The sequence below is a fragment of the Hermetia illucens genome, chromosome 3 (genome assembly GCF_905115235.1).
Source record: "Hermetia illucens chromosome 3, iHerIll2.2.curated.20191125, whole genome shotgun sequence".
NCBI lineage: Eukaryota > Metazoa > Arthropoda > Insecta > Diptera > Stratiomyidae > Hermetia > Hermetia illucens.
In genome coordinates this window covers 34,185,854-34,211,598 of record NC_051851.1, presented here as the reverse complement: position 1 = coordinate 34,211,598, position 25,745 = coordinate 34,185,854, and the positions used below count along the sequence as shown (strand labels likewise).

The 25,745-nt window shown below is 42.3% G+C and overlaps 2 protein-coding genes across 3 annotated transcripts; one reads left to right on the top strand and one right to left on the bottom strand.

The window, feature by feature from the left end:
- The first annotated feature begins 1,889 nt into the window (after positions 1-1,889).
- On the top strand, positions 1,890-11,027 carry LOC119651629. Its single transcript, XM_038055291.1, has 5 exons — positions 1,890-2,198; positions 2,266-2,454; positions 9,961-10,164; positions 10,230-10,391; positions 10,653-11,027. The coding sequence occupies exons 1-5, from the start codon at positions 2,133-2,135 to the stop codon at positions 10,863-10,865; spliced, it is 834 nt and encodes a 277-aa protein (XP_037911219.1). The 5' UTR covers positions 1,890-2,132; the 3' UTR covers positions 10,866-11,027.
- A 5,246-nt stretch (positions 11,028-16,273) lies between these two features.
- LOC119652864 (head-specific guanylate cyclase) lies at positions 16,274-24,442 on the bottom strand. 2 transcript variants are annotated; one of them, XM_038057220.1, is made up of 8 exons: positions 24,288-24,442; positions 23,883-24,065; positions 23,748-23,821; positions 23,016-23,256; positions 17,956-18,307; positions 17,713-17,897; positions 16,869-17,653; positions 16,274-16,771 (listed from the first exon to the last, which is right to left on the bottom strand). In XM_038057220.1, exons 2-8 carry the CDS (start codon positions 24,042-24,044, stop codon positions 16,564-16,566), a joined length of 2,007 nt encoding a protein of 668 aa, XP_037913148.1. In that variant the 5' UTR covers positions 24,045-24,065; positions 24,288-24,442; the 3' UTR covers positions 16,274-16,563. The 2 variants fall into 2 exon arrangements, with proteins under 2 accessions (XP_037913148.1, XP_037913149.1); XM_038057221.1 differs by having other exon boundaries at positions 23,883-24,090; positions 24,288-24,420.
- Between the last annotated feature and the right edge of the window lie 1,303 nt (positions 24,443-25,745).

Genomic DNA, 25,745 nt, shown 5'->3' with positions numbered 1-25,745 from the left:
CTATCTTCATCCACATCGAGCAGGCAGCGCGAGATCTTGAGCTGCACATCAATGAAGGCAAGGTAAAGTATATGGTGGCAACGTCAGCACCGAAAACCAAACAACCAACAGCGTCAAACCGTACTGGTCAAACGGGAAAAATAAAGATAGGAGAATACAACTTTGAGGCCGTTGAAAATTTTTCGTATCTAGGGTCGAAAATCACAACCGATAACAGATACAATGATGAAATCCGCGCACGGTTGTTGGCTGCCAACAGAGCCAATTTCAGCTTACAAAAACTGTTCCGCTCGAAACGTCTCACCATAGGGACAAAGCGTTCGAGAGAAGAATTTCTGGCCCCCTACATGAGGATGGACGATTCCGTAGCCTACATAACGACGGAATCTATGAGCGATACCATCGCCGTCAAGTTGTGGATAAAATTCGGCTCAATAGGTTACGGTGGACGGGTCAGTTAATCCGTATGGATGAAGATGATCCAGCCCGGAAAGTCTATGTGCAATATCTATGGTAGAAAAAGAAGACGAGGCAAACCCTACCTAAGATGGAGCGATGGCGTATGTCTGGATGCCAGACAACTTTTATGGATATCGAATTGGTAGACCTCGGCGTAAAACCGGGATATCTGGAGTTCCTTATTAAGGCACGCCTAGACCGGATACTGGTTGTTGCACCGTTGATGATGATGATAGGTTTGGTTAAAACGAACCCATGGCTCTTGTACCAGACATATATAAACACTGCCCTGCAATCTTATAATAATAATCGTTGGCTTCCGTTTGCGTCGACTGGGAGCAGTCCCAAGTTCACGGTGTCCAGACTGCATGGATCTGTTTCCACATACCAGAATTTAGCCAGTTCCATTCACATCACCTGTTTCTCTTTCTTCCGCTTCTCCTAATAGAGGCGGAAGAGAAGGTTCTGACAGGCAAGCCTGTAGTCCTCTCTCCTCCCCTCCCTATTTCTGGAAGAATTATGCGACAGTGTTACCGACAGGCCGCCGGAGTCAGGTTTCCCGTTCCTCTCATTAAGGGAGTTACCACTTGGGGAGTTACAATCCATTGTTTCCAGCTTCATGTGTCTTTGGACACCCTTAGGGTAGTAGTAAACTGCTGCAAAAGTGTGGTAGCTGTAAAGTATCTACCTGTGCCCCGGAGATATAGACGCGGAGATGCTGTGGTCGAAGGAAAACTGGCTTACGTCCAAAACGAGCTGTTGAGGAAAGTAATAAGCAGAAAGGAGCAAAAGCACAAGTACCTACAGACAAATCCACCCGGCCAAGTAATATCTAAACGGTGGTCTCGTGGGTGTGGTCTTTGGGGGTGCGAATCACACACACCCCCGCTCCGATGTTCACATGGCTGAGCTGGAGCGGCGGACGTGTCTTCCTAAAAAAAATAGATGTCCTGAGACTCTCAGACAATCTGGTTCAAACCATGCAGAAGAAGTACATCATTCTGCAAACGTGATTGTGGATTACCATCGGCCACCTATCACCAAAGACCCTCTGTCCTTGGTTTGGCATTTAGTGTTAGTATGAGGTAAAATCCGGAATCGGAAATAAAATATTTAAGTGGTTACTTTTACTAAAATAGATAAAGATGCATCGTGATCATATATGGCTCTACCTAGAAAGCCATTGCACATACCATTGCCACTAATTATAATATGATTAGGCGTAAAAGCGACGTATACCAACCGAAATAATGTGCATTTGTATGTACACTCTAAACTCAATTCATGTCCTAAACATACCTAAAACAAATATTTACGGGCATTACGCTGAGTACACTGATAAGCAAAGTATTTTTTGATAAACTCTTCGCGTACACTCAGATGAAATCTACATATTAGTAATTTTTATCCAATGCTAGTTTACAGATTGTTCCCTCTAGAATGGTTCGATTTCATAGTCGTTAAAGAGCAGATTGGCCGCCTTCATCATTCACCCGTAGTACTCCCAGTAGTGATAATTATCACAAATCAATCGAATTTAAACAACAGTTGCCCTCGTTATCGGGGGACGCTTAAGTCTCAAGCCGCAACTGCCACAATAGAGTATATTCCACGCTATTCACTTCAAATTCAACTCTTTCGGTTGGAAGCTCGTTAGTGATCAGACCAGTGAAATGAATATTCTGAAAGAAGTTTATTTTGAAATAATCTGTTTGCTCTTGTTTATGAGTTCGATAGAGGTACTTCTTGAAGAGCCAGAATCGCGGGTGTATCAAGGTTTCAATAAAAATCTTTTCTATTGTGCAGAGTGGCAGCTTCACTCCCGAAGACGCAGCCTTTGCTTTCCAGAGGTGTCGAAACATATCAAATGCAAACACCGATCTTAAAGAAATGTGGGCGTTTTGGAAGTTTCCCGATAAGAAGGAGACACATTGCTACGTTAAGTGCTTCCTGGAAAAATTGGGATTGATCGATTTGGTTTCGAGAGGATTAGATGTGAGTATAACGTTAGTGGACTGTCCGGCCATTAACATTACTAACTGATAAACCAAGAGTCTAAGCCAAAGCATTTTCCAAAAACATTCCACTGTGCAGTAACTTCTCCAGAGATTTGCTCAAAAATTATCATACAAGGTTGCAGTTGTTACGTGTGATTATATCTATGAACGTACACACGGGAATATATGTAGCTGATGAATGATAAAGATAGAAGCTTCAAGTGACTCCCATATTCCAGTAGATAACACAAGTGTTTTTATTTTGGTGTGGCTCCAAGACACTTAGGGCACAATACCAGTTATTCTCCACTTATTTACTTTTCGCAACATCATTACTTTTCAATATTTTACAACTTTGATGATAAGTTATGGTAATGCATAGTTGCAACACCTGCTGCATTTTTAATTGGATACAATGAAGGCGCCTTTCTTTTATGTGGAGTTTTAGAACGTAACGTTCGAACATTAATTTCTGCTTTTCTCTTCCAGGTTAGAAGTTAATTAACTGTCTCCGCTTACTAAGCTTCGATATCTAAGATGACATTCCTAAAATTTTTCAGTTCTATAATTAAAACCTCGACCTATTTGAGCCTATGATAGCACCATTTTTTTGCTCCAGTACCTGTTTTATGAAATAATCTTTTCCGCTCACTTCGTGGGGGTACTGGAGTTTTTACGGATTTTATTTTTATCCAGTATCGACAATATCAAAGATTACTTAATACTAAAACGCATTTATGCAGAACAACGAGAAACAATTGACGTAGGGGAGAAACTTACTTGTGTCGCTTTATGAATTTTAAACATGCAGCGAAGGTCAGTAGCAAAAGCTTCGTTTTCTATTAATTCTTGATCCATCAGATGGGAATAGAATTATAATTTACCCTATTTATATTATTTAAATTGGAGCCAATATCTGAAGGTAGAATAGTGAGAAAAATTAAATTTCACTGCATAGTCAAACGATCAGTAGAATTGTCGCCCCTTTCATATTGTGCAGGATATCCTCTACTACTCGGCTCAGATAGTAATTAGTTAGTTCAGTTAAGTGGGGCAGCCGCAGCTGCAAATACTCAAGCCATTTGTTACGCCCATTGTACTATCCTTGAGAAGCGCCTATTTGATGACCATCCGCCTGAAGCGTTCATGGACTTTCACAGTCTCACCATGGTCACGCACCTAAGTTGCCAATGAATAGCGCAGTCCAACTGCTTTTTGTCTCATTTTGCCAAAAACGGGGGGGGGGGGGAGGACAGCTCCAAGCAATCAGACCTTTGTTAGCCCCATTGTACTATCCCCTATGACAACTTGACACCAACTGGCTTGATATATTGTTGCTGTTCAGTACTGATAATGCTGCCCGACTGTCAAAATAGATTCGAATGGTACAGCCCCTCCATTTTTGTCGCAAACATTCTTCTGGTGCCAATGAATGGAATATGATCTAAGTGCAATTTCACGGTGTTTCTAGCGATTAAATTATTGGAAATTAATTAAGACTTGCTTTTTTCTATTCGCTACTGATATTTATTATGCATGCAGATACCCATATTTCAGGAACCATTTGTTCCCTTCATAATCGCATTTCCAGGAAACACTCCTACGCCCGACCCGTTTTCCATGACTGACCCTTCGGTGGAGATTATTAAGTTTGTAACCCGAAATATTCGTGGCCATTTATCGACCATTCTTTTCTTTTGGTGATTACGACGGAGTATGTCTTTTCGAAGACTAATCTGCAAACCATATGATTGGCAGGCATCAAAGCCACCTGATATTTGCCAAAAAATTTACACATGGACCCATGACCGCGCCAATAGTATCTAGCCTATCTGAGTCGTTAGTTGCTTTCCGTTTCACCTCCAAATGAATGGGGGATAAATTTAGGATAGCTTCAGGTGCCAACCGAGTCTCTCAATCAGCGTCGGCATGTTCCTGCTGCTGGGAAAGTTCAATCTCGGCCATCAGACGATGTATGCATACATCAAAATGGGTGTTGTTATGGATATATACATCCAATGAATCCGTTTTGGCGCAGTCCTGAGGCACTAAAGCAATCTACAGGATTTCTGGTTGTTCTTGGACATGGTGCTTCCACGTTAATTTGGATTAGAGATGCACTCCTAAATATTTGACTGTTTGTACCAGCTGGATTTCCGGCCCTGCTAATGTGAGTAGCGTGTAGCTGCCCGATCTGACCTTCCCAGTGAACATAACTAATCCAGTCTTCTTGCCGTTTACCGTGAGTCCAGTGGATTACATGCGCTGTTGCATTCAGGCGTTCACATACTGTGCCCGCAAACTTGCTGATAATTATTACGACTGGATTGTCCGCAAACGCTTGTGCGAAGACCTTTGTATTCTCCACCAACCTCCCTTGGCTTTACTCCCTTCCCAAGAAGGGTAATGAGAATCACTCCTGCAATCACCATCATGGCCAGCTCAGAAAGTGTGCGGTACGCAAACGCCACCCGCAAAACTGCGCTTGCCAAGAGCGTCAGCCCATACTGCTGCGAGATAGAGCAGAACAGACTGCGTGGAACCTACCAAGTTCGCTATTAGCCGACTAAAGTCCCCGAAACTCTAGCTGCAGCTTTATCCGATGCTGCTTTTATTTATTGGAAAAAGTTCATCTTTAAATCAAGAGTCAGTCCAAGGTACTTAACCGTCGATTTTGACTCCATTATTGACTCGCCGATCGATATGGGACGCAGGGTCAATAATCGTAAGAAATAGCTCGGTACGTGGAAAGTATTGTCCAGTGTGCCTAGAATATCTTTCCATCTTAAGGAATTAAAGGTATTTCTGACGTCAAGTGTTACGAGGAGCACCACCCGTCGTACTCGGTGACTGTGTGCCTCCGCTCGATGGACGGCATCCACGACTTGGATGACAGCATCAACTCCGGATCTCCCTGCTTTAAAGCCGAACTGCCTTGGGGATAAGTCTCCGGCAGTACATATCGCTTCCTTCTACTTCTGACGAGCTTTTAGAGCACTTTCCCGGTAGTGTCAAGCATAAAAAGTGGTCAGTATGGAGAAAGCAGCTCAGGGTCGCCTTTTCCTTTGCTGATCAGCGCAAGCCTTGCCACCTTCCAACGAGAAGGGAAAATGCCCTTTTTCAAGGCAAGCGTTGAATATGCCAAGTAGAAGGTTTGGCCGGTGTTGGAGCACCAGTTCCTTCCTGGGTGCAAACTTGGGTCTGATAGCCCGAGGCCTTGGAACATTCGCCTACTGCATCACAACCAGCAAGTCAATACGAATACAGCTATTCCCGGTACCACCACGGCTTTCCTTGACAACTTTGTGTTGATTTAATCGGCAAGATTGCTGCCCCGTCTACCTCCTCGCTGCCTCAGAGCACTGCCCCATCTATTACTCGCTCGGCGACTAACCCGATGTTTACCGAAGCTACGCCTATCGAACTCAATATACTCTTCCCATCAAGCATAATCTCATCCTACCCATCAAACCCACCCAACTTCCTCCTACTTTCAACCAACAATCTGAACCATGCTAGAAACGCAACTCGTCCCCAGACCACATTCGGCCTTGACACCGAGATCAACACGCTCTTCAACGCCTCTACCTCGTACTTAGCCACACAACTCAGCTCCTTTCTCCCCATCTATAATTCCCTTTCCTCGTCGATAGTGAAGAGGCCAGCACTCCTTTTCTTCCTCTGCTATGTAATGCCAACTACAGTGATATTGCTAAAAGTCAGTTCAGTAGTTAGTCGACAGGAACGCAATGAAATATCCAAGTCCCGTAAGTCCCACAACCCCAACCTGCTCCTTTTCACAGATTCTAAGGTAAATCCCAAACGCAAGTTTTCTATCCTCAATTACACGTTTCGCTCTGACCGTACAGACCTCCAAAACGGAGTTTCTACCATATTGGTAGTAAAATTCCTTGACGCCTAGCGAATCTTCATCTCTACCACAATCGCTCCATCCCCCAAGTTAACAGCCGTCATTTTTCGAGGTAGCCTCTACTATCGGGACCAGTTCCTTAATCCATCTGATATCTCCAATCTAACCAACCACCTCAAATTTACCCAATTAACCAAATAGACGTTTCTCCTACGTGGTGCTATGTGATAACATAAACATATAATCCCACCATCAACCCTAATGGATTTAGGTCAGCCAACTGATACGCCCAACAATCCCACCCTAACTATAATAGCTCTCCTTCCTACTAAGCACCCCTCATTCCACAGGCAAAATACCCACTCCTGTATCGAGTTATTCCCTGTGGGTAACCACCTCTCAACCGTTCTTCCTCTACAGAAATCGACTCCGCCGTGCAGCAATTCACAGAAATAACATAAATAGTGTGTCACCAAACCACACCCCTCAAACCGCTAAACTACCTGGGTCTGATCACTTTCCCGCCCATTGAAATTAACCTCATCAAAGTCTTTCTCCAAATTTCGAATATATGTTATTACTTGAAAGAGCTCATCCAGTCTCAGATTCAGACACTGATCCAGTACAGACCACTACACCGTGAAGCACGTGGATATTTTACCAATTGATATGTAACTAACTCCGAGGCCCATAACCACGCCTAGCAAAATCCTGGATAGACAGTAACCTCCCACACACTACTTCCCCCAAAACCATGCCACATAAAAAGGGAGATATCACACAGTGCAGCAATTATAGAGGTATCACGTTGCTGAGTACCATCTATAAGATATTCTCCGCTATCTTGCTAGGCCGGATCACCCAAACACCCAGAATATTATTGGCCCATACCAAAGAGGCTTCACTCCAGGCAAATCAGCAACAGATCAGATTTTCTCTGTGCGGCAAGCAATTGAAAAACTGTTGGAATATGGACATCAGTTTCACAATCTCTTCATCGACTTTAAAGCCACCTATGATAGCATAGTCAGGGTGAAACTGTACACGGCCATGAGAGAATTCGGTATCCCGACGAAATTGATAAGACTGACTAGGCTGACCCTGACCAATGTGCGAGGCTAGATAAAAGCAGCAGGATCATCTAAGACACGGGGATGCCCTATCATGCGTCCTCTTTAACCTGGCCCTCGAAAAAGTGATCCGTGATACTGAAGTAAATGCAAGGGGTACGATCTTTTTTAAGTTCACCCAACTACTGGCGTATGTTGACGATATAGACATCATGGGAAGAACGACCCGAGACGTACAAACCGCCTTCATCCAGATCGAGCAGGCGGCGCGAGATCTTGGGCTACACATCAATGAAGGCAAGAGAAAGTATATGGTGGCAACATCAGCATTAAAAACCAACCGACCAATAATATCAAACCGCACTCGTCAAACGGGAAGAATAAAGATAGGTGACTACAACTTTGAGACCGTTGATAACTTCTCCTATCTAGGGTCGAAAATCACAACCGATAACAACTACGATGATGAAATCCTTGCACGGTTGTTGGCAGCCAACAGAGCCTATTTCAGCTTACAAAAACTGTTCCGCTCGAAACGTCTCACCATAGGGTCAAAGCTCTTACTGTACAAGACAATGATCTTGCTAGTCCTCATGTATTCCTCAGAGACTTGGGTTCTTAGCAAGAAAAATTGCGGACTCTTGACCGCGTTCGAGAGAAGAATCCTCCGAGGAATTTTTGGCCTCCTACATGAGGATGGACGATTCCGTAGCCTAGATAACGACGAAATCTATGAGCGATACCATGACCGTCCGGCTCAACAGGTCGCGATGGGTGGGTCATTTAACCCGTATGGATGAGGACGATCTAACCTGAGAAAAGTCTATAAGGGCAATATCTATGTTAGAAAAAGAAGACGAGGCAGACTCTGTCTGAGATGGAGCGATGGCGTAGGTCAGGACGCCAGACAGCTTTTACCGATATCGAATTGGTGGACCTCGGCGCAAAAATGGGATGTCTGGAGTTCCTTATTAAGGCAGGCCTAGACCGGATACTGATTGTTGCGCCGTAGATGGTGATGATGATAATGTTTTCCTAGCATCTAATAACAAAAATAATCTCGAGCAACTTGTCCAAAAATGGAAAGGATCGTTTTTTTCTTATTAACACAACTGGTGTTCTTTGTGATCGACGTATCAACGAACGTCTCAAATCTAAAATTTCTGGTTCTGAGTGTTGGCCGACTATAGAAGACAATGAACGGGGTCTTGCGGTAATGGAAACGAAGATGTTGCGTTGGACTAGTGGCGTGACAGGTTTTGATCACATCCGAAATGAGGATATCCGCGGTCGTTATGGGGTTGCACCGATCGCGGAAAAATTGCGAGAGAGGCGTCTACGATGGTATAGTCACGCAATTCGCGGTATCTAGAATTCACATGCCAAGATTGGTTGGAACATTAAAGTCGATGGTAAACGACCAAAAGACCGGGCGAAACAAGGGTGGCTTGATACTCTGAATGGGGATTTAGAAGCCTCGAGATTGCATCCAGATCAGGCATTTGATAGAGCCAAATGGCTAAACCGATCACGACAAGCGGGCCCCGCTTGTGAACGGGACAAAGGCTGAAGAAAAAGAAAATACAAAGATTTTTATCATATTTGCTGGAAAATAAAGTATTTGTGTTAAAATAAAAACGTACCGCATGTAATGAGTGTGATTTATAGGCACATTACTTTAATAGTGTTCTGCGGATTAAGAACATTCTTTGACGAGGAAGTAGACGACTATTTATCCGATAAAATGACGTGCATCTATGATGGCCTGATCACGTAAACGCCGAAAAAGAAGGGTGGGAAAGGGCGGAAAATACCGATGGTTTCATAAATTTATTTTCGATCCAGGCCTTAAGGATGTAGAGAAGACGCGGAGAGATAAACTAAAAGCTCATGCAGTTTCTCACGGGATATAGCCGATATCGCAGATACCTGTATATGTTTAAAAGTTTTAGTGGGTAAAAACCCCCCAAATATCTTTTGAAGATTTTCACGTTTGGAAGAAAAGTAGACAGACAGACAGATTTTGATAAAGTTTTATTTTCAGTCTTTGCTTCCTGAATATGCATAACATGAAAAATGATTCAGAGTGATTAGAATTTTTTTCCCAAGGATATAAGAGATTTCCTTACCAGATAATCCAACATCAAATGACTTGGTAAGGGATTGCCAAAAAGCAACAATACATTACGACCTGCAAAAAAAATTGTTATCCCAAGAAATACTATTCGAAGAATAAACAAATATTCCTGATACGTTCGATATTATTATCTAGGATAGTGAAAATAATATTGATTGCCCGGCAACCGAACGAATCATTGAGGCCATATTTTTTGAATAAACAACGTTTTGCTTTATCTTATCCTGAGGGTATTTGTTGTAACTGAGATCTCCACGTTTGTTCTGGCCAGGCACGCAAGTTGTGTATCTAGGACATAGAGAGTCCTTACTGCCTAATCAATAAGCGACGGAAAGTACATTCAGTGTAATCCATACCAATTTTAGGACACGCAAAGTTCTTATTTACTGCATCATTGATAACATCAGCCTTTTCTCTACTTTGCAGGCCAACAAAATATTCCAACAAATCGATGAGAATGACCTATCTACTGAGGAGAGTGACTTTTGGGACATATTGGAAGTGGATTTGAGCGGAACTTGTAAATCCTACTACACGAAGTGGATGCAGATGAATGAAAGATTCCCCCATATCTTCCGGAAAGCGTTCTACGGTAGCGAAAAAGATATCAAATATTTCTATCAAGCTAATGTATGTGAAATGTTTTTAAACAAAGGGAGGCATCTTATACTAATTAGGAGCACTTTGATTTCTAGCCATATGGAGCCAAAAGAAGAGGAATGACTGCAATCGATTTCTGCATAAGTTCTTCGCAAACCGAAAATGATAATGACTACAATGCCCCATCGGAGCCACAATGTTACTGGGAATGTGTTTTCATTCATTTCAGATACTTTGATGCCTACGGAAGAGTTGATGTGAGTTTTTCATCAAACTTTTCAGTCAAAATAACAAATTCATTCATCCATTAATAGATTTGTAATCTTATCCAGTAGATTTATATATAGACAAGTTCTTTCAATTCATACTGGACATTGACAATATGATAAGAATCTAAGAATTTGCGGAAGCTCAAACAAGATAAAGCATTTAACTGACATCAATCGCCGAATTTAAACTTTTTTATCAGCTTCGGTTCATTCAACACCTTTCAATGTTCAATTTTCTTCTCGTTACAGAGAAATGAAGTTGTTTCTAGTTTCAAAGATTACGACGGAAATGTCGCAAGTTCAAATCTAGAAGATATAAATGCTTGTGTTCATCAAAGCAATGAGGAATACTCGCTTGGGTGGTGCCAAGTAGCTAATGCACTCTACAATTGCCTTATCAGTCGAATACATTACAGTCCTGAAGTGTTTACTAAGCGCAATACATGGACCGCATCCTATTAAATTACTAAGCTAAAGGGCATATGTACACATTTATATACGAAGACTTATAAATTAGTATGCTAAGACTTTTGTTATTATCTATAATAGATTTTATTAATTGAGGAACTGATAATAGTGTGATAAAAAGTACGCAGAAATACATATACAGTATGTGCCGTTTTATATGGTTTTGTCTGGCTTCCTTAGTTTAACTCCATTCTGCCCTGGACGAAACCGCAAGTCTTAAATTTTGCATCTTGGGTGGTCCGGTCCGCCATTAAGTGGATGGCGGACTTAGGAATCCCTCAATTCTTAAACAAAATTCCATTCTGCAGGTTAATTTGGATGGAAGATTTGGATGTTTAGATCATCACTCCATCATCAAATATGGTTATATTCTTGTCAAAGACCGTTGGACCATTGTGGGTGGCTGGACCCATTATTTTGGGTAGGAAAGTGAAATAGATTTACGCAGCGCTAGACTCCTGTCTCAGACCGACCAACTCTCTGGTGTGCTTAGGACGCTAACTCGGAAACGGGCCAAGGAGCAAGACCCTGTGGTTTAGGGTGTCTCAGCTACCCTGACTTCTCCCCTATCCATCTCGCTCTTCTTCGTCTTAAAACTGCGTTGGTGGTAACATACCACTTTGCTCCACGTGTTCTCGCTTTGCAACATGGTCTCAATTATGGTGCCCAAAGACACTTGTCACCCTTCAGTTGACAGGCGATGGCGTTGCTCCCACTTTTAGCAGAAGAAAAGGTGTGGCAGGCATCATTCACCATATCCTTGCAGTAAATGCAGTCAGACGACCGTGATTTCTAGATTGTGTACCAGTAAGACTTCTTCATGACCCAATCAAACAGGCGCCAATACGACAAAATTTGACAATGGGTGACTTTAATTTTGAAGTAAACATAGCGAAGGATGGTAATGAAAAGGACGAAATTCAGCGACGAATAATGATGACCAACAAATCATACTACTAAGTCTTACAGATAATGAAAAGTAAAAGGTGTCCGGATAGCTGAGTACAAGGCTGTCATATAGAAGGTCGCGGTTCAAATCTCACAAGTGACAGTAGAATTTGTATTGAGATTTGACGTCGGATACCAGTCGACTCAGCTGAGCTGTGAATCAGGGTAATAATCTCGGGCAAGCGCAATGTTGACCACGTTGCCATTGGTACTGTAATCCTGTAGTGTACCGTTACGGTCTTGAATGAAGTGCTCTAACACGCTTTAAGGCTCTGATCCAATTGAATTGTTGCGCCAACGATTATTATTATTATTATTAAATCATTGATCTGGTTGACGTGGTTCTCATCGGTAGATGTGGAAGAACGACCAAAACGCTTATCAGTCTCAACGCATTCTCTGCCTTCTTTGAACAATTTGCACCAACCAAAAGCACTGGCTCTCGATAAAACGTTATCACCAAATGGAAAAACATTCTTAAAACAAAATTTTATGCAACTCCTTTGTTGAAATCGAAATTTGACATTGATGTCAGTTAAGGTTTTACCAACTTCTGGACACAAAAACTTTCCTTATCCCTAATTCCTACGAAATTTCAATCCAATTGTCTTACTACTTTCGATCACAGTAGTATATCCAAAAGTTACGGGGGCTTTGATGATTTGCAGGCTCATAGCAGGGAAGAAATAGGGATATACTCCGAAAATACCACTCTAAACATACATATACTGTAATACGGAGTCAAATGATTACCGATGGGGCGATAATCCGGGCAGATCGAACCAAATTCAAGACAGCAGTCAGGGAGCTACACAAACTTCAAAGACTGGCTTACCATCCCTGAGAACAGTTCTGACATTGACATTACCTTACCTGGTACACTGAAGTAACTGATTACCCAGTGCTTTGAACTCCGTCACAGTAGGGGGATTGGGTGTAGGGGTCCTTAATACAAAGAAAATGTATTTCGTATCTATGAGTAAACACACTTGTCTATTTCAGATGGAGATAGGGAGGTGTGCGTACTTCTACTACCTCCAAAGAAACTATATGTCTCTATCAAGTTGGTTAGATCCAACCAGATGAACTCTGAACTAGTATGGAAATACTTTAATAAATTGAATACGCTTAGCAATATGGTCTGAGCACCCTGGGTTGCAGACCAGGAATGAAAACGACAGATTGAGGGACCTACACTAGGCGAACTTACCCTGAATAGCTCAGGATGCTCATGGATCAAATGGACCAAAGAGTTCACATGATTGTTTAAACATTACCAAGAAAAGTCTTAGGGTCATAGGGGGAATACAACCTGTGCTATTGTACGGCTATGCAGCGTGGTCTCTAACGCAGGGGTTAGAGAAGTGTGATGGTGGTAAAACTACGAAAATTGCAGTGGGCCGGTCACGTAGAATGGATGGACGACAAGCGAATACCTAGCAGGGTATTCAAAGGCACGCCTGACGTCGCTCTGCGGGAAAGCCACGCAAACGGTGTGATGACTTAGTGGACGAGGCTAGTAAATACCTGCGGCCGTACGTCTTTGATGAGATGCGCAATCCATCTATTCCTCGATTCCCTTTATCACGGTTGCTGCCATGGGCTGAGACTGCAGGCTCTCTCTTCACAAGCGACAGCTTCGTTATTTCCATCACCTTTTCTAATGTACTCCACTCTGCAGTGTGGAGAGCTATCAGAGTAACCCCTGCTTTTGCTATTGCTGCTGGGCTCGGAGACTGTACGATTGTCAGACGGAACTGGTTAAGCTCCTCGCTCGTGTACAGGCCCTAAACGCTTGCGTTAGATGTCCTTACTGAAGGCGCCAGCCGACACTTCGGAACGGTAAAGAAAGACGAACTGAAACTAACTCATCAGCAAACGACTAAACAAAGAACCTCCGACATAGGCTATCAGCCAAGAAATAGCAGACATTCTAGCTGCAATCTTATCTGCTGTGATACGACTCTGCTCAAAGAAGAAGAAAGAACTCAAGACCACGATTTCACCAACCTGAATAGGGAGGACTATGAAAACCTTCTTGGTCAAGACGACCACTTCGGCTTTCTTCAGCGTTAGGAAGAATCCAGTCATCCATCTACGAACTAGTCGCATTGCCGTTCCCAATGCGTGTTAAGCTTGTGCGGCCGTGCATGCGACAACCAGTGGCGCAACATCATTCGCGTATCCCATCAGATGCGATTAATCAGACATCTCGAGTCGGGCTTGCATGATTTTTTTCATCTTCACTGCTTCTATGGAACAGGGTAATCGATGGACAGTTTTTGGTAACCAACGTGAGGTACTATGGTGTAAGTGTCACTGACTAGCTCTTGCCTGCTTTTGCCTGTTGATTTCATGGAGTTTTCTTCGCTCTGTCATATTCTGAGGATCTAAAGGTGGCCCCATCTTGGTCTCTGGTATGCTGTACAATCCACCGAAGCCTGAGGTAGCTATCTCATTCACAAATTTGTAACTTCAGCCGTCAACTAGTACGCAGGACTTCCCGCGACGGAATCTTCTTTTGAGAACAGATGCATTGCAAGCTGCGGTGATGATTCTCATTGTTGAGTTCACTAACGATTCAGTCATAGTTCTTTTGTCCGTGTCCAAGTTTCGTCGTTCGTAGGAATGTCAGAGTGCTACCGATATTTAGGATAATAAGTCATGCGGTCACCTCTAAAATTTGTGTGCCCTGAGAATCTGGGTGTACCATGCCCTATTCGAGAAATTCAGTTGTAAACACAAAACCTTATTAAAATCGGTTTACCGTCTGTCTGTCTGTCTGTCTGTCCGTCACACGCATTTTTCTCGGAGACGGTTATAGCGATGAACACGAAATTCGGTAGAAAGATGGGAACTGTGAACGCTCACACATACAGTGAGTTACATCCTTTTACGTTGAATTTAAGGGGGGGGGGGGGGTCCCCATACATGCAAAAGGGGGATGTAAATTTTTTTTTCATCAAATATAGTCATGTGGGGTATCAAATTAAAGGTCTCGATCAGTACTTTTCGAAGCCGGTCTTAGTTTTGAAATTTCTTGGAAACGTGGGGAGTGCGGGGGGTTGAAAGTGATCATTTCTTTAAGGGGCCATTCTCAGAAACTACCAAACCGAAAAATCTGAAAAAAATCAGGAGGCTGCCACTATATGGTGCCTTGGCTTTGAAATACCTTTCATACCGATATCTGTTCAAAGAAAGTTAACAATAGTATATTACTATAATTTTTTGTTGTTGGCTGGAAACCCCCCTTAAATTCATCCTAGCGGCACGAAATTCTGCAGTGATGTAGGCTGCAGAGCATGATCATACCAAGTTTGATGGAAATCGCACTATTACTAACAAATTTATAATACGTCGAAGTTGTTGCTTCTTTGAAAATTGAAGACTATCAAGGTCAATATCACCCGAAAGTGGGCATATGCATATATTACGTGCTACGTACTAAGAAATACACAAAACCTTTCATACCTGAAGCGCCCAGCTTCCGGTTTCTCGACTTGTGTAAGTATGAAAGTCAAAGAAGCGACCACTTTAGTAGAAGATTGACTAAATAACAATAAATAACAAAAGTGATACATAATGGAAAAATAAGCAGAAAAAATTGGTCAACAAATGGCTAGGGATCTTTTGGGTTTACAGGCTTAACAATCTTTACTGAAAAGTCAGCCGTGGAAGACGGATCGCGCTCAGGGGTTTAACCTGAAAACCCGATTGTGGAACTAGAAAAAGACAAAAATATTCCATTTTAGTGGTAGCTGAACAAATGTTTGAAAACAAAATTACATTTTGTTCCTAAAGTCAGAAAGAGCATATCATGCGAGTTGGTGTGGAGTTGCCATCAATTGCTGCTGAAAATTGACCAATTGAACGAAATATTCCTTTTGTGGATGCCAGGATAGTAATGAGGAGGCTTATAGACTGGCTCGCCTGGGGCATGACTTCAGATTGGTGTCAGGTTATCCACTGCTAAATCTACTCTGCAAGGTTCACGCAGCGAATGGAGAAATTCGAATTTCTGCCGGCAGGCTAAAATCTTTGTGCAAGTACCTGATTCCTCTAGAGCGGCATTTTCACTGTTTTTGCGAGGGGCTTTTAACGTACCATATGCAGAAACCTAGCGTGATGCTCTCAACTACATGTGAGGAACACGAAGAGGCCTCCTCGGACCTTAGACGAAGACATCACATAAACGTTGTCTTTAACGAAGAATATGCGTACACTCTGCCTCTGGAAAGCGTTCTCAAATTCGCAAAGGCTTACGAGCATTGTAGAAGGGTGTCTTTGAATAGGTGATTTTAGGGGACAGTACAATGGGTCTAGCGTTCTACCATACATTAAAGGTAGGGTCTGCCAGAAATTTAGGCAATCATCCGAGGAACCAAAAAAAAAGGTACCTCAGAAACTAGCGGAAAGTACATCCCCCAAATTAAATAAATTCAAACAACAGTACATTCATTTCATTATAATTAAACATTTATTTCGCAATTTTTGGCTAAAATTCAATGTTCCCATTTTCTAAACCATTTACATTTTTTTTTCAATTTTATTCCTCTCAAATATATATTTTTGCATTGCATTGTCCAAAAGTTTGAATCTATTCATTAAACTTTAAAACATCTGCGATTCAGAGAAGGCTGAAATTTCAGAGAGTTTAAACATTCCCATTAGGCATATTAGAGTGCAACAAAAATATAGATTATATGGAATGCAATAACAAAAATTTCAACAATACTGTGTTCTTCTAATTTATCTGTTGTTCCTTAGTTATTTCTTGCATTGCCTTCTCGATATGTGTTTGCAACGGGGCTGTACGGGCCAGTGTTGGATGCCTGTAACCTTCCAAAAAGTAACAAGTCCTTCCATCGTCTGTTTTTGGAAGTTCCTTTGGCAAGCACGATGGGTCGCGAGGTTCCAAATCAAATTCAAAACCGGAGTGTTTTATAAGCCACCTGGAAAATATTTAATTATCATTATTCAACAATTCTATTAATAAAAACTAAGTAAGATCCATGCACATGGACAGTAAAAAGAAGCGTTTGCACTTACTCTCTAGTTGTAGGACTGACATTAATCTTTGTCGCTTCACTTCCAGACTCAAACTTATTGGCAATCGTAACATTGTGTCCAAACAAGCAATACCTCGGCATTTTCCTGCCAACCACCCCGGCCAAAACAGTGCCAGTATGCAATCCAATTCGCATTTTAATGCTCTCTCCATCGTGAGATTTTCGCTTTGAACAAGCCTCAATCATACGAAGCGCCATCCAAGCCACCTTATGTGCATCATAAATACTCGCCCGATGAAGACCACTTGCAACACAATAAGCGTCTCCAATGGTCTCCACCTTATAAATATCGAAGAATCCACAAAACTCATCAAAGTCCTTATACAGATCTTCCAGCATTGAGATCACCATGAACGGTGTTGCTCTGGAGCAAATGCTTGTGAATCCAACTATGTCGCTGAACAACATGGTGACATCGGGGTGGGTTTTGGCATCAATGCTTGCACCAAGCCACAGTCGCTCAGCTATTTCCGCTGGGAAGATCATGTGGAGTAGGCTAACGTTCTTCTTTCTTTCCTTCATTACTGCAATGTTAGCTTCCTCAATTGAACTCTTCAGTTTATCCATTCGCCGGCGAAGACCGTCTTGAGCACGCGCTTGTTCTCCGACTAGGATGACTTCCCTGGTGGCATCGTGGAGGGGGATATCGGAAATGAACAGCCCATTACAGGTGAGACCATCCAAACCATCCAGAAATGGTGAACCGATGAAAAGGAGCGAGTTGGATTCCGGGCAAAACACCATTTGGCCTTTTATTTCTAGACCCTTTTTAAAGAAATTGTGTTATTAATAATCTAAGATGCAATATGGTCGCATAAAAGTACCTCTGCAGAGAATTCCTGTTTACCCGGCGGATTTTTTAATGCAATCAAGAACGGTGTATTAGTCCTTCGAACAAATTCTCGAAACTTCAATGGTAAGCCAGTTGGACGTTTGAAGCTGAGATAAGTTGTTGCCTGACGTCCATGTGTGTTCAGGTAGGGTTTATATAACTTACTGAAACCTCGACCTATTATAGAAGATATAATTAAATAAATCGTTCATGGTTGGATCTATTGCTATAATACCTAACTGCAGTAGTTCCAATTCTTCATTCATAATAAAATGCCATGGAAATGCTTTACAAAATGTTGCCGAATTCATTTTGAAATCCGTTACATCTGTGGAGAGACTCCTTTGAAGCATGGGCTTCTGTTGTACTTGTTCAACAACACGTTCATCTGTATGGTTGAAAAGATATCGATATCTTCTTGGATCACCTTCGACAGGTTCGATTTTGATGTTGACATTGACATTGTATAGGATTCGTGTTAGGGCTTTAAGTGATCCTAGAAGAAGCCAAGCAATTACTGGACGTTCAGAAGTGAAAATCAGCTCGCCTTCTCCGGCACAAACAAAACCGGTATCTGTAACGCCTTCCTGTTGAAAAAATAAAAATTTAAATCACCATGGGTACGTTCGACATTTTTAACAAGGTCCTTTTTCTACCAAACAATATTCTATTTCTAACTATATATGGCTGTCATTATCCCCTAAATTAGGCATAGTGCGTCAACCACACCTACGCACACATCGTTGTCGGTATGTCCAAATGGGTTTTAGCTCCTTGAAGGTCCTCCCGACAAGCCCACTATCTTCCACTACAGTTTTGCTGGACATATTTCTAGGACGACCTACTGTCGGCTACTCTGGAATGCTGGATTCCATTTCATGACATAGTCAGCAATGGAGTGGTCGCCCTTTCTTCTTTTGCCCTTCCCACTCCTGCTGTTATAATCAACACGTCTATCGGTACGTGGTCAGAACGGCAACGTTATTCCTCGTTCGAGATCGGGTCGGACCAAAGTACTCCGATGATATGGTGACGACAGGGTTGGAACTTTCAAGGGGCAGTCACTTTTCTTGTGCTACTCAAATAAAGCATAGCAGCATAGAGAGATCGTTGGCTCGGAACGACTACAGCTTCATATTTGTGTTAAACTATCTGCATTTTCAGACCAGCAAAGGCTGATCTAGCGCTATTACTATGCCAGCCGACATCGACGGCGCCTTTGACAAAAATAATGGTTCCTAAATATTTTTGAACTCGTTCGATATTTTGCCCGTTAACTCGGATAAGAAGAGTTGGTTTTGTTGATATTATTTGCACTTCGATTCTTCTTGCTTCCTTTTCCAAATCCAAAACCATTTGGTCAAGGTCCATGGCTCGATTGCAGGCCTTGCAATAAAGGAGACGAAATGGATGATCCTCTTCGTGGCCCGAGTTATTTTGAGGAGCAATGGAGATACTAAGAAAATTAGATATATATTTTATTAATATAGAAGGGTCCTTATTCACTCTAGGCCTAGATTTGCTCTTTACGGTCCTTCTCATATAAGAAATACGAAATATGTATAGTATTTCGTGAAAGCGTACAAAAGGGCATTGATTGGTCGGATCAATCTAGAATTCTGGATTTTCTTCAAACTTGACCAAATTATGGACTATGTTATCCCTTACACCAACGCCAAATTTTGTACTTCTGGAATGAACATAAGGGTGGTTGCCGGGTAAATTTCTAAAATGTGGAAATATACTATTATTAACTTTATTTGTGCAGATATCGGAACCGGATGTATTTTGAGGCCTAGATTTCGTAGAGATGCACCACTGTGATTTTTTTCAGATTTTTCGGTTGGATAGGTTCTGAGGACGACACCTGTTACACTTTTTGACGGTCAAATTTTAAGCCCTGACTCCCCTATGTTTCACCCGATATCAAATATGGAACCAGTTTCGAAAAGTACGAATTAAGCCCTTTCATTTGATATCCAATATGGCCACATTCTATGAAAAAAAAATTATTCACCTTCCATTCACATGTACAGCTTACAAAAACTGTTTCGCTCGAAACTGCTCACCATAGGGTCAAAACTCATACTGTACAAGACTATGATCTCGCCAGTCCTTATGTATTCCTCGGAAACCTGGGTTCTTAGCAAGAAAAATTGTGAACTCTTGGCGGCGTTCAAGAGAAGGCTGGTAAAGTAAAAATAGGTTGGGTCGTTTGCCGACTCAGATAGAAGGAGTCCCTCAAGTGCTGCTTTAGATGCCTGGAATTTGGCCACCTAGCGGCGAAATGCACCGGTGACTGTGACAGGTCAAAAAGTTGCAGAAAATGTGGGGGGAAGGTCATATGTTCAGGGAGTGCAAGGTGGAGCCTGAATGTATGCTTTGCAAGGAGAAAAAGGGCGTCGATTGCACGTTGCAGGCAACAGCAGATGTCCAGTGTTTAGAAGAGCCTTGAATCCAATAAAGAAATGAGTTTGTTACAAATCAACCTCACCCACTGCGAGGCAGCGCAAAACCTTTTCTTGCAGACCGTCTATGAAAAGGGAATCGAAGCTGCCATAATCAGCGAGCCTTATCGCAATAATAAGAGCGGTGCCCGGACTGCAGAAGTAACTGGCAAGGCGGCAATATGGGCGTGTGGAAATCAAGCCATTCAAGAAGTGATGGACTTTCCAGAAGTTGGATTCGTCAAGGCAAAAAGAACTGGTATCTATATATATAGTTGCTATGCTCCACCAAGCGCGACGATAGCAAAATTCGAAGGAATGCTAGGTATGCTAGTCTCGGATGCAAGAAGTCGAAACCCCAAAATCATAGCGGGTGATTTCGACGCGTGGGCCATGGATTGGGGCAGTCGCACTACGATCCCCAGAGGCTGTATTCTGCTCGAGGCTTTCGCGGAGCTAGACTTAGTGCTTGCAAATACGGCAAATGTTTTCATTTTTCGTGGAACAGGGTCGATCTGACATATGTGAGTACCACATTTGCGAGGAGAATGGCATAGTTTGTCAGTGAGCATTATACTCACACCACAACTGACCTGCCCGCATCTTCTGCTCGATATCGTGCTTGCGCTCTTCCCCCCGGATGAAGGGAGACGCAAACAACTCAAGCAACCATTGGACGTCTACACCATACCAGTGGTAACTGAGGAGGAACTTGCGCAAATTTGTTGGAGAACAAAGCACCCGGTCTGTATGCTGATCCCAATAGAGCTCTTAAACTCGCTGTTAAGACCAGACTCGACTGATTTATCAGCGTTTTTCAAACTAGTTTCGCTCCAGAAGCCGAATAAGCACTCAGGACACCCATCATCATACCGATAGATTTGCCCCATCGACATTGCAGGAAAGATGCTCGAAAGGGTCATCTACAATCGACTGCTCCCTATCATTAAATTTAAGATTGGATTATCGGTGCGACAATTTGGATTTCGAAAAGCACACTCAACGACTGACGCCGTAGACGTTGTTTTGAAGCTGGCTCGAGATGTGATATCGTCTAAAAAATGCTGTGTCGTGGTGACCTTGGACATCAAAAATGCGTTCAGTTCCGCTAGTTGAGATTGCATAAAAAACTCACTGACTAAAACGGGTGTCTCTAGTTATTTGACTAAGCTCCTTGACAGTTATCTTTCGGAGAGCACACTTTAGTACGACACGGATGGGGGATCCATGCAGTACACCGTCACCGCAGGAGTACCACAGGGCTCAGTGTTAGGTACTCTCCTGTGGAGCGTCATTTACAACGGGGTCCTTATCTTCCATTGCCAAAGGAGGCCACGATAAACGGTTTCGCAGATGATCTAGCTGTGGTTGTCTTTGCGAAACAACCTGAAGGCGTTGAAGTGTACGCTAACGAAACCATTAGCGCCATAAAAGCGTGGCCGGAGATGGTTCAGCTTGACCTTGCGAAACAAAAGACGGAGGCGGTCTTGATTACCAACCGTAGGAAGAGGAATACGGTTAATATTTGTGTTGGTGGTCACGTCATCACTTTGAAACAGGTTATCAAAAAACCAGGAGTGCTGATTGGCGCTAAAATCAATTTCAAAGGACACCTGGATTATGGCTGTGATAAAGCTGTAAAAACCAGCGTATCATTAGCGTGGAGGATACCTAACATTGGAGGCCCAAGATACAGTCGCTGATTACTTGTGGCTGGACTGGTTCGCTCCGCACTATTATACGCGGCACCAGTTTGGGAGGAAGCACTACCGTGTGAGAGTAATCGAATCAGGGTAAATATGACTTACGGCTTAGTGGCGCTAAGGGTGTGCAGCGCCTTCAGAACAATATCAAGCGACGCAGCATGTGTTATTGCGGGAATGATCCCGATAGACATTCTGGCAAATGAGACACGCTGCCTGTATGAGGAAAAGAAAATGAATCCTCCTGAAAAGGATGCAGAATACCGAAAGGCGGTAAGGCGGGAGTCGCTAGTGAAGTGGCAGCAACGGTGGGACGACTCGCAGAGGGGTCGCTGGACCCACACTTTGATTCCCCGTATTGAGGAGTGGAACCAGCGCCGACACGGCGAGACTAACTACCATCTGACGCAATTCCTGTCGGAACATGGGGGTTACAGGAAGTATCTGCACCAATTCAGGCTGGATGAATCTCCCTTTTGTCCTGAATGTGGTTGCACACCTGAGGACCCGGAGCATGTTGTATTCCACGATTTTTCTCAGAGAGAAGGAGTCTGGGGGACTCCCTGCAAACCAACCTAAGCCCGTAGAACATGAAATGCTGAAGTCGGACGGAAACGGATATGTGAACTCCCCAATCAAAAGAATACAGGAGGAACTTGGAAAAGCGGAGCGCGCTAGGAGGACGCGAAGAACGGAAGGCTTGGTCGCTTAAAGCGCAGTCCACCTCGCGAAGTAATGCTTTATGGTGGTTCTCCGGGGGAGGAAGAAGGAGAAAGTGGACGTGGTTTTGGTGGGTGAGAATCTCACACGCTGCTGCAACCTGACGCGGCAGTATCTTTGTAAGATTTCCACCTCCATCCATAAAAAAAAGACAGGCAACCAGACGCCGACTCGGTTCTAATAAGGTTTTGTGTAAACACACAACAAAAAATGTGCGAGCCAGCCAAAATTCCAACATTCAAATAATTTTGTTGAAGATCCAGTATTCCAGGCTGTCGTGAAAACTCCAGACCCAGGGTGAAACACTTCCTTCCTTCCTCGACGTGCTACTGACATGAATATTATTTATAATGTTTGAGTTGCAAAATCATCGGTAATAGACTAATTTTTGATAATAATACCTTTAATCCAATAAATATCCTTACCTCCTGAATTTTCAATACATCATATACACCATCCAATGATCCCAAAAATTCCTGGAAATCTGCTCCCAAACTCCGGAAAGCGCGTTCTATTATTCCCGTACAATGCATAGTCATCAGCTCTTCTCCCAGCAGAATGAGTATTTCACTTGCACTAACTTCGTCCATATCCAATAGGATGTCTTGAATATCCGCCAAATAGTCATAGTTGGGATAGACTTTTAATGTTTCTGATCCAACTTTTCTAGAGAAAAGAAAATAAAAATTTAGAGGAAAATTAAATATAATTTTTGGAGTTAAAATATGTAATGACATTTGAAAGGCCAATTTAAATAATTTAGAAATAAAACATAAATTAGGAAGATGGTAAAATAAAAGCTTAACTATAAAAGAACCAAGAAGTTTAGGTGCAACCAGAAACTGAAATGGATGAATATTTAAAACCTTATCGCTGTCGTAAAGTTTTTTATATGCCGTATAAAACGTATATAAGTAAGAAAATCGATAACGTTATAATACCAACAATCTAAAGACCAAAGAAACAGAAACTGAAGATGAGAGGAAAATTTACAATAATGAAAATTTGTCATTCACTATTAATGAATATTAACTGCCATTATTGATAAATTACTGAACTGAACAATAAAATATATCAAACACTCACGAATTCCAATACACACAAACAATTATTAATTGTAAGCCCAATTACACTTATATAACCCACACCAAACTTACAGATTAACGATATTAGGCCACCGACTGCTGTACTTATCCACCAGCGATATTACAGCCACGCTGATATCTTCATTCTGTGGGAGGAACACAATGAAAGCAAAGGTATTCGTGATAACCACCAGTTACTTATCGTACCGAGGGAGCAGTGAGCAACTCTATGGCCATCTGCAAGTGTGTCAATGTCAAAGCATCATCAGATTGCTCAACCAAGTCATCCTCCAGGACCCACGAAGGATTCTCCGCCACGGATGCTTGCCGTGGCAAAGAATCTGAACGCCGAATGAATGGGCAAGACATCTTCTTGCAACTCCCGCTAATCTGCAACAAATCGATAGAACGTCAGCTGGAACATAATTTGTTGAGAATTTTTCACTTTTAAAAGTGACTAAATAGTCGCAATTAGAGGAATTTATCCTAATTTTCGAAATATCAGAGTCACAATAAGGAACGGTCCTTGAAACCAACCATATAGAGGATGGACCGATTCCCCCATATAAGATAAAGAAGAATAACTAAAATCTGTATAACACTTCTACTCACCTAAGTATCTTATTTCCAGGGAAGATATTGATAAGGATTACAACTTCTCCCTTGATTCCCGACCTTTGTAAAATTCCTTATTCTGCGTCCGACTTTTTCAATCACCTCCACTCGACTACAGAAACTTGTACTGTATCTAAAATTTTCCCCTTTCAAAAGCAGATAACTTGAGCTTTCTAACAGCGCAGGATCAATATGAAGGGAAACCAAAACAAACAACAATGAGGAACGGAATTGCACTTTGAGGACGGCATGAGAAAGTTATCACTAATTGGCCGCACCAAAATGTAAGCGTTTTACTTTCGCTATTAGCCAATTATACACAAAGGAAACTTTCTAATTATATAAAGTATTGGACAGAACTTGGACTTGTTTGAAAATAACTATAAAGTTATTAACGCAATTACTCTTCTTCTAACAGGTTGGGGCTGTGATGGGGGAGCGTTAGCCAGAACAAATGGGTTTCCTGGATATTTGTAAGATACTGTACTTAGCCACAATAATCTCACCTGTTGCAATATATTCAGGTAACTGGAGCAAGGTGAATGAAAAAGGTCTGTTTTCTTATGGGGATGAAGATGCACACTCTTAAATCTAACTTCCTTTCGTAGCAAATGCTGTTTTTAATCTGTTTGATTCTATGGTTACTTCCAGTTGTTTATATAAGGTTGGGAGTCTTATGTTATAAAAATTCAGATAATAATATTTTTTTCCTATATTCAAAAATATTTTTGTTGAACCAAGCTTAAGAAACTTAACAACATATTCAAGACCTTCCCTTCTTGTCGTAACAGGCGACTAAAAGGAAACTGGAAATTTTGGGCTTAAGTGAAGTAAGATGATGGGACTCTGGATAGTATTCCCCTCCCTCTTGCGGCAATTTGTTTTTGTACTCTGGAAAGCTAAGTGGTAGCAGACGTGAACGTGGTGTCGGATTGCTTCTAACTGGGGTTGATGGAAGTCGGATTCCGATAAACTTCTAACTGCAATATTTCGATCCAGGTTAAGGATCATCACAATTGTGCAATGCTTTGCACCAAAAGAGACTTTCGATATAGTGGAGAAGGAGGCTTTCTACGAGTAAATAAATGCAGTTCAAAGGAGGCATCCTAAAGGTGACATTGTGATCGTAATGGGTGATCTGACAACACCTTGCTCGGAAATGTGCTGGAGAAACATGGTCTTGGCGACCGCAACGGTAATGATGGGAGGTTCGTCGATTTCTGCAACTTCCACCACATCGGAATTGGTGGCACAATGTTCGAGCACAGAACCTGACATAAAGCCATAGGGGGTTTGAACTCACCGACACTCTACGAGCAATCAGATCGACCACTCCGCGATCATTATCATTTTCTATTATGTACAACCAGGACCTATAGTTACATATAGACTTGTACAAGCTGCAGTTTCGGGCCAAAGTCTAACTATGCAATGTCCTGGAACCCATTGAACGAA

Coding starts and splice junctions, on each gene's coding strand:
- LOC119651629 (XM_038055291.1), top strand. CDS start 2,133: ATGAATATTCTGAAAGAAGTTTATTTTGAAATAATCTGTTTGCTCTTG. Junction 10,165..10,229: donor AATATTTCTATCAAGCTAAT/GTATGTGAAATG, acceptor TTTGATTTCTAG/CCATATGGAGCCAAAAGAAG. Junction 10,392..10,652: donor ATGCCTACGGAAGAGTTGAT/GTGAGTTTTTCA, acceptor TTCTCGTTACAG/AGAAATGAAGTTGTTTCTAG.
- LOC119652864 (XM_038057220.1), bottom strand. CDS start 24,044: ATGTCTTGCCCATTCATTCGGCGTTCAGATTCTTTGCCACGGCAAGCA. Junction 23,822..23,882: donor AGTTGCTCACTGCTCCCTCG/GTACGATAAGTA, acceptor TTCCTCCCACAG/AATGAAGATATCAGCGTGGC. Junction 18,308..23,015: donor ATGTATTGAAAATTCAGGAG/GTAAGGATATTT, acceptor TTTTTTCAACAG/GAAGGCGTTACAGATACCGG.